At 35.1% G+C, this 12,157-nt stretch overlaps 1 protein-coding gene across 1 annotated transcript in view; it reads left to right on the top strand.

The window, feature by feature from the left end:
- The window catches only part of mspo (M-spondin), a 163,916-nt gene that overhangs the window by 124,231 nt on the left and 27,528 nt on the right, over positions 1 to 12,157 (top strand). The window contains exon 2 of the mRNA XM_073957373.1: positions 8,424 to 8,830. Coding sequence (XP_073813474.1) covers positions 8,424 to 8,830 — 407 coding nt within the window. The remainder of the gene's footprint in view (positions 1 to 8,423; positions 8,831 to 12,157) is intronic.

The raw sequence follows: 12,157 nt of genomic DNA, 5'->3' as shown, positions 1-12,157 counted from the left end.
GGGAGGCCACAAAAATTCTTTAAAAAATCCACGTTTTGTGGACTTTAGGGAGGCCACAAAAATTCTTTAAAAAATCCACGTTTTGTGGACTTTAGGGAGGCCACAAAAATTCTTTAAAAAATCCACGTTTTGTGGACTTTAAGGAGGCCACAAAAATTCTTTAAAAAATCCACGTTTTGTGGACTTTAGGGAGGCCACAAAAATTCTTTAAAAAATCCACGTTTTGTGGACTTTAAGGAGGCCACAAAAATTCTTTAAAAAATCCACGTTTTGTGGACTTTAAGGAGGCCACAAAAATTCTTTAAAAAATCCACGTTTTGTGGACTTTAGGGAGGCCACAAAAATTCTTTAAAAAATCCACGTTTTGTGGACTTTAGGGAGGCCACAAAAATTCTTTAAAAAATCCACGTTTTGTGGACTTTAGGGAGGCCACAAAAATTCTTTAAAAAATCCACGTTTTGTGGACTTTAAGGAGGCCACAAAAATTCTTTAAAAAATCCACGTTTTGTGGACTTTAAGGAGGCCACAAAAATTCTTTAAAAAATCCACGTTTTGTGGACTTTAGGGAGGCCACAAAAATTCTTTAAAAAATCCACGTTTTGTGGACTTTAAGGAGGCCACAAAAATTCTTTAAAAAATCCACGTTTTGTGGACTTTAAGGAAGCCACAAAAATTCTTTAAAAAATCCACGTTTTGTGGACTTTAGGGAGGCCACAAAAATTCTTTAAAAAATCCACGTTTTGTGGACTTTAAGGAGGCCACAAAAATTCTTTAAAAAATCCACGTTTTGTGGACTTTAAGGAAGCCACAAAAATTCTTTAAAAAATCCACGTTTTGTGGACTTTAGGGAGGCCACAAAAATTCTTTAAAAAATCCACGTTTTGTGGACTTTAAGGAGGCCACAAAAATTCTTTAAAAAATCCACGTTTTGTGGACTTTAAGGAGGCCACAAAAATTCTTTAAAAAAAATCCACGTTTTGTGGACTTTAAGGAGGCCACAAAAATTCTTTAAAAAATCCACGTTTTGTGGACTTTAAGGAGGCCACAACAATTCTTTAAAAAATCCACGTTTTGTGGACTTTAGGGAGGCCACAAAAATTCTTTAAAAAATCCACGTTTTGTGGACTTTAGGGAGGCTACAAAAATTCTTTAAAAAATCCACGTTTTGTGGACTTTAGGGAGGCCACAAAAATTCTTTAAAAAAATCCACGTTTTGTGGACTTTAAGGAGGCCACAAAAATTTTTTAAAAAATCCACGTTTTGTGGACTTTAAGGATGCCACAAAAATTATTTAAAAAATCCACGTTTTGTGGACTTTAGGGAGGCCACAAAAATTCTTTAAAAAATCCACGTTTTGTGGACTTTAGGAAGGCCACAAAAATTCTTTAAAAAATCCACGTTTTGTGGACTTTAAGGAGGCCACAACAATTCTTTAAAAAATCCACGTTTTGTAGACTTTAAGGAGGCCACAACAATTCTTTAAAAAATCCACGTTTTGTGGACTTTAAGGAGGCCTCAAAAATTCTTTAAAAAATCCACGTTTTGTGTTTTGGGTTGAGGCCTCAAAAATTCTTTAAAAAATCCACGTTTTGTGTTTTGGGTTTAGGCCTCAAAAATTCTTTTAAAAATCCACCTTTTTTGATGTGGGTTGAGGCCTCCGAAATTCTTTAAAAAATCCGCGTTTTGTGTTGTGGGTTGAGGCCTCAAAAATTCTTTAAAAAAATCCACTTTTTGTGTTGTGGGTTGAGGCCTCAAAAATTCTTTAAAAAATCCACGTTTTGTGTTTTGGGTTGAGGCCTCAAAAATTCTTTAAAAAATCCACGTTTTGTGTTTTGGGTTTAGGCCTCAAAAATTCTTTTAAAAATCCACGTTTTGTGATGTGGGTTGAGGCCTCCGAAATTCTTTAAAAAATCCGCGTTTTGTGTTGTGGGTTGAGGCCTCAAAAATTCTTTAAAAAAATCCACTTTTTGTGTTGTGGGTTGAGGCCTCAAAAATTCTTTAAAAAATCCACGTTTTGTGTTTTGGGTTTAGGCCTCAAAAATTCTTTTAAAAATCCACGTTTTGTGATGTGGGTTGAGGCCTCCGAAATTCTTTAAAAAATCCGCGTTTTGTGTTGCGGGTTGAGGCCTCAAAAATTCTTTAAAAAAATCCACTTTTTGTGTTGTGGGTTGAGGCCTCAAAAATTCTTTAAAAAATCCACGTTTTGTGTTTTGGGTTTAGGCCTCAAAAATTCTTTTAAAAATCCACGTTTTGTGATGTGGGTTGAGGCCTCCGAAATTCTTTAAAAAATCCGCGTTTTGTGTTGTGGGTTGAGGCCTCAAAAATTCTTTAAAAAAATCCACTTTTTGTGTTGTGGGTTGAGGTCTCAAAAATTCTTTAAAAAATCCACGTTTTGTGTTGTGGGTTGAGGCCTCAAAAATTCTTTAAAAAATCCCCGTTTTGTGTTGTGGGTTGAGGCCTCAAAAATTCTTTAAAAAATCCACGTTTTGTGTTGTGGGTTGAGGCCCCAAAAATTCTTTAAAAACTCCACGTTTTGTGTTATGGGTTGAGGCCTCAAAAATTCTTTAAAAACTCCACGTTTTGTGTTGTGGGTTGAGGCCTCAAAAATTCTTTAAAAAATCCACGTTTTGTGTTGTGGGTTGAGGCCTCAAAAATTCTTTAAAAAATCCACGTTTTGTGTTGTGGGTTGAGGCCTCAAAAATTCTTTAAAAAATCAACGTTTTATGTTGTGGGTTGAGGCCTCAAAAATTCTTTAAAAAATCCACGTTTTGTGTTGTGGGTTGAGGCCTCAAAAATTCTTTAAAAAAATCCACGTTTTGTGTTGTGGGTTGAGGCCTCAAAAATTCTTTAAAAAATCCACGTTTTGTGTTGCGGGTTGAGGCCTTAAAAATTCTTTAAAAAATCCACGTTTTGTGTTGTGGGTTGAGGCCTTAAAAATTCTTTAAAAAATCCACGTTTTGTGTTGTGGGTTGTGGCCTCAAAAATTCTTTAAAAAATCCACGTTTTGTGTTTTTGGTTGAGGCCTCAAAAATTCTTTAAAAAATCCACGTCTTGTGTTGCGGGTTGAGGCCTTAAAAATTCTTTAAAAAATCCACGTTTTGTGTTGTGGGTTGAGGCCTTAAAAATTCTTTAAAAAATCCACGTTTTGTGTTGTGGGTTGAGGCCTTAAAAATTCTTTAAAAAATCCACGTTTTGTGTTTTTGGTTGAGGCCTCAAAAATTCTTTAAAAAATCCACGTTTTGTGTTGTGGGTTGGGGCCTCAAAAATTATTTAAAAACTTCACGTTTTGTGTTGTGGGTTGAGGCCTCAAAAATTCTTTCAAGAATCCACGTTTTGTGTTGCGAGTTGAGGCCTCAAAAATTCTTTAATAAATCCAAGTTTTGTGTTGTGGGATGAGGCCTCAAAGATTCTTTAAAAAAACCACGTTTTGTGTTGTGGGATGAGGCCTCAAAGATTCTTTAAAAAATCCACGTTTTGTGTTGTGGGATGGGGCCTCAAAGATTCTTTAAAAAATCCACGTTTTGTGTTGTGGGTTGGGGCCTTAAAAATTCTTTAAAAAATTCACGTTTTGTGGAGGCCTCAAGATTTTGTTTTTAATCCATGTTATGTGGTCTGATGGCAGCCCTGAAAAATTCTTTAAAAAATCCACGTTTTGTGGTCTATGGGGTGGACTGAAAAATTCGTTAAAAAATCCACGTTCTGTGGTTTTAAGGAGAATCTAAAAATTCTTAAAAAAAATTCACATTTTGTGTTCTGACAGTAGGCCTCAAAAGTTTTAAAAAAAAAAAAAAACTTGCCATTGTGCATAATTATCTCATTACTGTTGTCAATGTTCTGCATCTTTATGCTGATTGTTGTTTTTCGTTTTTTAGTTCGCCTTGTTATTATTCTTCCTCATCCACTGAGTTGAGTGAGTAAGTGTGTTTGTGTCTGCTTGAAATATGAAAAGATAATCACACGGATGAGTGTGTTCGCATAAAATATGACAGCTGTATGTGCCACTTTACATTTCCTGCTGATGCTTCTGCTACTGCTGCTCTTTTGACACACTTTTTTATTTATTTAAACATTTTTTTCTTTTTGGTCGAAATTGCATTTATCTGTGTTTTTTATGATAAAATTTCTTAATGCTCGTGAAAATTATTAAATTTTTTTGTGTTGAGCGCCATAATATTTTCCATTTGTTTGTTCATTTGCCGACCATATCAATATCTGCTGTTGAGTGTGCGAGTGAGTGAGTGCGTGTGTGTGTGTTTGTGTAAAGGAGTGTCACCCAACCAATTTGGCAAAGTGCCCACTACTGGTTGATGATTAATTTTTTTACGATTCATTCAGAAAAATAGCAACAACATAAACTGTACATGTGAGGGCATCAATATCCTCCACTCAAACACAACCGGTAGAAAACATTTTTTAAATTTCAAGCATTTTTGTGGCACATTTGTTTTATGCCACGCCACCACCTTTGCTTAGAGGAGCGAGCGATGGTGTAGAAGGTGGTGATGGTGGCAGTCTTTGTGGCCGATCATCACCCCACAAGTGATCAAATGGTCAAGTGATTAGTAAAATTTTTAAGTGTTGTGTGCGTTTGTTGTTTGTTTGTCCTCTTCATTAAGTGAACGTGAGGAATTTCTGCGGTTGCGTTGATGTTTTTATGCGAATTCGTGCATCTGTCATGTGAAAAATATCACTTTTTATTCGCATAGATCACATTTGATTTAATGTATAGAACAAACAAGCATCCACTTGTGATATCATGCTGCCAAAATCTGTTGTGGGTTAAATGATTCATGTTAAAGTTATTAAATGGTCACGTACTTAACGGTTGAAGCATGTGATTTGATTGTATTGTTGTCGTTTTGTTTTCCTTCGATTTATTTTTATTGCAATTCACAATTTGCCAATACCAAAATGCGGTCAAGTGATTCAATTAAAAATAAATTAGGTTAATGTGTTAACGATGAAGTAACACTGTGCAACATTTTTGAGCCAATCGCGTGCAAACAACTTCTTTCCAGAATTTTATGAAAGTAGAGGACCAATAGGCAAAAACCATATTTGGGTTTTGTTTTCTTAGATCGGGTTCGGTTTTTATGGCCTCATCTAAACATGATTAAAAATCGAATTTTTAAAACAAATCGGGGCTGTATCTCTGAAACCAATACGAATTTTGTTTTGACATCTGCAGCAAACTTGTAGATAAGAGCAAGAAGAAAATATTTGGAGGAATAGTGAACTCGAAAAACTGCATTTATTGCCTCAAATTTTATAATATATGTAAAAATTCTATAATTTGTGTATATTTCGCAGCGTATCTCGAAAATGTTAAATTCTTCTTAATGTTACCTTTTGGGAAAATATTCTCTGGAATGTAATACACAACTCTTCAGAACATTATATTGTTGTAAAATGCCTCTATCGCCTTGTTTATAGCGAATTTTTCAACAACAATTTGGTAAATATTTCAATAATTCATTGAAATCCCCAACATGAGAATAAACAGCCTGTGTGAACATTGTTTGAAATAAGTTTTGTAAAAGGTATGTTATGAAATATCCCTTAAACAACGTGAAATAACAATTTTAGAGTTTCAGAATGTTCTGAAGAATTGATGGTCACATTGTTTGGAAAATTTTTAGAATGGTCACTTGTTTCAACTTTCAACAGTTCAGTTGTTACTGACCAGAATTTCAGAAACTATGTAAACTTTTCTATGTTTTAACGAGTTTGAAGCGCTAGATGTAGCTTTTCCTAGTTCATCTGTTTGACACATAAGTTCTACTACTTTAGGGCTACAATATTGCTGAAGACTGCAAACCTAAATTCTTATTAGTTTCGGAGATAAAGGTCCGATCACTGGAAAAAAGGCTCATTTTAGGTCGGTTTAGATGAGGCCATAAAATCTAAACCCGATCTAAGAACACAAAACCCAATTATGGTTTTTGTAGTCTCAATATGTACATTCAGAAAATACCCATTAGAAGTTGTTTGCATTTCCAGTGTTGCACAGTGTAATTCGAGGTGCTAAATTTAAATGTTTTAAATTAATTTATTGTTGTAAAATAGTAATGTTAAAATTAAATAGTAAATTAAATGGTAATTAATTTTATCATTAAATTTCTAATAGTTGAATTAGGGAAGGAGAAAGGTATGACACGTGGACATATAAACAATGGGTTTTCCCTTAAAAATGTGAGGATTCTAAAAATTTTAAAGTTTTGTGAAAACTGAGAAGATTTAAAAAACTCTAGTGCGTATGCGTGCTGTCGTATTTTATACGCCACTTAATAACAATCCTGAATTTATAGCTGATATGAACAAAAATTCTTATGTGAAAAAAACGTTTTGTGATCTAACGGCAGATCTGAAAAATTCTTTAAAAAAATCTACGGTTTGTGGTCTGAGGGAACGTCTAAAATTTCTTTAAAAAATCAACGGTCTAAGGGAACGACTGAAAATTCTTTAAAAAATCCACGTTTTGTGAACTAATAGGAGACCTCAAAAAATGTTTAAAAATATTTATGTTTCGTGGCCTAAGAGGAGGCCTGAAAATTCATTCAAGAAATCCGCCTTTTGTGTTTTGAGGGGTTACCTGAAAAACTCTTTAAAAAATTCATGTTTCGTGGCCTAAGAGGAGGCCTCAAAAATTCTTTAAAAAATCCACGTTTTGTGGTCTATAAGGCAGCCTCAAAAATTCTTTAAAAAATCCACGTTTTGTGGTCTATAAGGCAGCCTCAAAAATTCTTTAAAAAATCCACGTTTTGTGGTCTATAAGGAAGCCTCAAAAATTCTTTAAAAAATCCACGTTTTGTGGTCTATAAGGCAGCCTCAAAAATTCTTTAAAAAATCCACGTTTTGTGGTCTATAAGGCAGCCTCAAAAATTCTTTAAAAAAATCCACGTTTTGTGGTCTATAAGGCAGCCTCAAAAATTCTTTAAAAAATCCACGTTTTGTGGTCTATAAGGCAGCCTCAAAAATTCTTTAAAAAATCCACTTTTTGTGGTCTAAGGGGAAACCTGAAAAATTCTTTAAAAAATCCACGTTTCGTGGTCTATAAGGCAGCCTCAAAAATTCTTTAAGAAATCCACGTTTTGTGGTCTATAAGGCAGCCTCAAAAATTCTTTAAACAATCCACGTTTTGTGGTCTATAAGGCAGCCTCAAAAATTCTTTAAACAATCCCCGTTTTGTGGTCTATGGGGTGGCCTGAAAAATTCTTTAAAAAATCCACGTTTTGTGGTCTATGGGGTGGCCTGAAAAATTCTTTAAAAAATCCACGTTTTGTGGTCTATGGGGTGGCCTGAAAAATTCTTTAAAAAATCCACGTTTTGTGGTCTATGGGGTGGCCTGAAAAATTCTTTAAAAAATCCACGTTTTGTGGTCTATGGGGTGGCCTGAAAAATTCTTTAAAAAATCCACGTTTTGTGGTCTACGGGGTGGCCTGAAAAATTCTTTAAAAAATCCACGTTTTGTGGTCTACGGGGTGGCCTGAAAAATTCTTTAAAAAATCCACGTTTTGTGGTCTATGGGGTGGCCTGAAAAATTCTTTAAAAAATCCACGTTTTGTGGTCTATGGGGTGGCCTGAAAAATTCTTTAAAAAATCCACGTTTTGTGGTTTATGGGGTGGCCTGAAAAATTTTTTAAAAAATCCACGTTTTGTGGTCTATGGGGTGGCCTGAAAAATTATTTAAAAAATCCACGTTTTGTGGTCTATGGGGTGGCCTGAAAAATTCTTTAAAAAATCCACGTTTTGTGGTCTATAAGGCAGCCTCAAAAATTCTTTAAAAAATCCACGTTTTGTGGTCTATAAGGCAGCCTCAAAAAATCTTTAAAAAATACACGTTTTGTGGTCTATAAGGCAGCCTTAAAAATTCTTTAAAAAAATCCACGTTTTTCGTCCATTATTAATAGAAGGTTGTAGTAGCGTATGCTTATCTACAATATTCATACGCTTGACAGGAGAGGCAGGGGTTGGCAGTCTCTCATGGCGTTTACTTTTCCAAAATTCTTATTCGGATTTTTCAATGGTAGGTCCATTGCAAAAACAATTATCAAGATACCTTAACAAGAAGGCTTTATATGTAAATATATTATAAGCCGAAGCAAACAACACAAGCACAATCTATACGTCTAGAAATTTGTACATACATTTATTTAAAAAATCTAATCAACATTTCTTATCCACTTCTTTCAAAATAACACTTTTTGCTACCATCACTCACAATCTACTTAAAAATTCTTTTATCTATTCCAGTAAAATTACGCAAAAACTACAAAAAAAACGTAATTTTAACCATCAATTTAAAGTTGAAATAAGCCACTTGTTTTAAATTATAGCAATTTTCCAAACTAACTATTATTGATTTCTAATACTAAATTCTAACCTCCTTTCCATTCGTTTTTTTCTTCTTCCTCCTTTTGCAGGACGTACACATGACGCCAAATATGCTTTATATCACATCGGCCAACAGGCAACATCCGGTGTTAAACAATTTGCCGAAACGGGTAAAAGTGAAATATTGGATACGCCATTAGGTGAACAACAACAGCTACAATTGCAACAACAAAAACAGTCACAAGCAGCAGAACCAAAATTATCATCATCGTCTAGCACAGCGACGACTACGACAACAACAACAACACGCAACAATCATAATACGCCGCTGTCCAGTGAACGTAACATTTTCGATGAATTCACTTTACCAGCCATCAGTCAAGGTGCGGGACGCAGCGAGGCGAAATTCTTTGTCGATAGCAATCACAGTTTGGTGTCATTAATGACACGCATTGTACCTTCACCGGATTGGTTTATAGGGGTCGATTCATTTCAGGTAAGTGCCGCCATTCATTTAACAATGTCTTCCTGGTTAATGACGGAGGGTGGTAATAGGAAACAGACGACGGATAGTTAAGAGTAAAACGGTTTGTTACAAATTACTTAATGGCATGCATAACTATATTTCGGAGGAAATTGATATAGCAAATTAATGGAGTTGGGTGGAGCAGGGGAAAGGAAAATAAAGTCGCTTCATAAAAGGTCTTCTTTAAGGTGAACAAAAAAAAACGTAAGAAAACACTTAAATAAGAGTTATAAGTATTGTCGATATGTATACGTCCCACATGCCCACTATATAATCATTGTCTACGCTATGATACACTACAATGTATCTTTTGAGTCATAGCATAGACCATAAACGTGGATTTTTTAAAGAATTTTTGAGGCCTTTGATATACAGAAAAAGAAGATTTTTTTAAAGAATTTTGAGGTCCTTTATAGACCAAAAAACTTGGATTTTTAAAGAATTTTTGAGGGCTGACCTTTACGATTTTGAGGGTTCGTCCCAAAGCAGAAAACATGGAGTTCTTGAAGAATTTTTGAGACCTCATCCCAGATAACAAAATTTGGGTTTTTAAAGAATTTGTGAAGCCTCCTCTCAAACCACAAAACGTGAATTTTTAAAGAACGCCACAAAACGTGGATTTTTTAAGGAACTTTTGCGGCCTCCTCCTAGTCCACAAATCGTGGATTTTTTTTAAAGAAAATGTGTGGCCTCCGCTGAGGCGACCAAAGTGTATTTTTTGCTTAGGCAACAAAACGAATATTTTTTATAGAATTTTTGTGGCCTCTCCTTAGGCTGCAAAACGAGGATTTTTTAAAGAATTGTTGTGGCCTCCTTTTAGTCTACAAAACGTCGATTTTTTAAAGAATTTTTGTGGCCTCCTTTTAGCCCACAAAACGTGGATTTTTTAAAGAATTTACCTGGCCTCCTCTTAGGCCTCAAAACATGAATTTTTTAAAGAATTTTCCTAACCTCCTCTTGGGCCACAAAAAATGGATTTTTAAAGAATTTTCCTAACCTCCTCTTGGGCCACAAAACATCGATTTTTAAAGAATTTTTGTGGCCTCCTTTTAGTCCACAAAACGTGGATTTTTTAAACAATTTTTGTGGCCTCCTTTTAGACCACAAACCGTAGATTTTTTAAAGAATTTTTGTGGCCTCCTTTTAGTCCACAAAACGTCAATTTTTTAAAGAATTTTTGTGGCCTCCTTTTAGTCCACAAAACGTGGATTTTTTTAAAGAATTTTTGTGGCCTCCTTTTAGACCACAAACCGTAGATTTTTTAAAGAATTTTTGTGGCCTCCTTTTAGTCCACAAAACGTCGATTTTTTAAAGAATTTTTGTGGCCTCCTTTTAGCCCACAAAACGTGGATTTTTAAAGAATTTACCTGGCCTCCTCTTAGGCCTCAAAACATGGATTTTTTAAAGAATTTTCCTAACCTCCTCTTGGGCCACAAAACATGGATTTTTAAAGAATTTTCCTAACCTCCTCTTTGGCCACAAAACATGGATTTTTAAAGAATTTTTGTGGCCTCCTCTTGGGCCACAAAACGTCTTCTAAGGTCACAAAACCTGAATTTTTTAAAGAATTTTCTCCTCTTGGGCCACAAAACCTGAATTTTTTAAAGAATTTTCCTAATCTCCTCTTGGGCCACAAAACATGGATTTTTAAAGAATTTTTGTGGCCTCTTCTTGGGCCACAAAACGTGGATTTTTAAATAATTTTTGTGGCCTCCTCTATGGCCACAGAACATGGATTTTTATAAGAATTTTTCTGGCCCCATCTTAGACCAAAAAACGTGGATTTTTTTAAAGAATTTTTCTGGTCTCCTCTTAGGCCAAAAAACGTGGATTTTTTTTAAAAAAATTTTCTGGTCTCCTCTTAGTCCACAAAACGTGGATTTTTTTAAAGAATTTTTGTGGCCTCCTTTTAGACCACAAACCGTAGATTTTTTAAAGAATTTTTAAGACCGCCTCTTAGACCATAAGACGTGGACATTTTAAAGAATTTTTCTGGCCTCCTCTTAGGCCACAAAACGTGGATTTTTTAAAGAATTTTTAAGACCTCCTCTTAGACCATAAGACGTGGACTTTTTAAAGAATTTTTCTGGCCTCCTCTTAGGCCACAAAACGTGGATTATTAAAAAAATTTTTTTTGGGCTACAAAACGTGGATTTTTTCAAGGATTTTTCTGGCCTCCTCTTAGGCCACAAAACGTGTTTTTCTTAAAGAATTTTTGGTGGCCTCCCTTAGGCCACAAAATGTGGATTTTGTAAAGAATTTTTCTTGCCTCCCATAGACCACAAAACGTGGATTTTTTAAGAATTTTTGTGGCCTCCTCTTGGGCTACAAAACGTGGATTTTTTAAGAATTTTTGTGGCCTCCTCTTGGGCTACAAAACGTGGATTTTTTAAAGAATTTTTCTGGCCTCCTCTTAGGCCACAAAACCTGGTTGTTTAAAGAATTTTTCTGGCCTCCTCTTGGGACACAAAACTTCGATTTTTTAAAAGAATTTTTCTGGCCTCCTCCATGGCCACAGAACATGGATTTTTTTAAGAATTTTTCTGGCCTCCTCTTAGACCAAAAAACCTGGTTGTTTAAAGAATTTTTATGGCCTCCTCTTGGGACACAAAACTTCGATTTTTTAAAAAATTTTTCTGGCCTCATTTAGGCCACAAAACGTGGATTTTTTAAAGAATTTTTGTGGCCTCCTCTTAGGCCACAAAACGTGGCTTTTTTAAAGGGTTTTTCTGGCCTCCTCTTTGGCCACAAAACGTGGATTTTTAAAGAATTTTTCTGGCCTCCTCTTTGGCCACAAACCGTAGATTTTTAAAGAATTTTTATGGCCTCCCTTAGGCCACAAAATGTGGATTTTGTAAAGAATTTTTCTTGCCTCCCATAGACCAAAAAACGTGGATTTTTTAAGAATTGTTGTGGCCTCCTCTTGGGCTACAAAACGTGGATTTTTTAAGAATTTTTGTGGCCTCCTCTTGGGCTACAAAACGTGGATTTTTTAAAGAATTTTTCTGGCCTCCTCTTAGGCCACAAAACCTGGTTGTTTAAACAATTTTTCTGGCCTCCTCTTGGGACACAAAACTTCGATTTTTTAAAAGAATTTTTCTGGCCTCCTCTATGGCCACAGAACATGGATTTTTTTAAGAATTTTTCTGGCCTCCTCTTAGACCAAAAAACCTGGTTGTTTAAAGAATTTTTCTGGCCTCCTCTTGGGACACAAAACTTCGATTTTTTAAAAGAATTTTTCTGGCCTCCTCTTGGGACACAAAACTTCGATTTTTTAAAAGAATTTTTCTGGCCTCC

This window comes from Musca autumnalis, unplaced genomic scaffold (assembly GCF_047663935.1).
Source record: "Musca autumnalis isolate F117 unplaced genomic scaffold, ASM4766393v1 scaffold_5, whole genome shotgun sequence".
Lineage (NCBI taxonomy): Eukaryota > Metazoa > Arthropoda > Insecta > Diptera > Muscidae > Musca > Musca autumnalis.
This window is presented reverse-complemented; position numbering and strand designations above follow the sequence as displayed.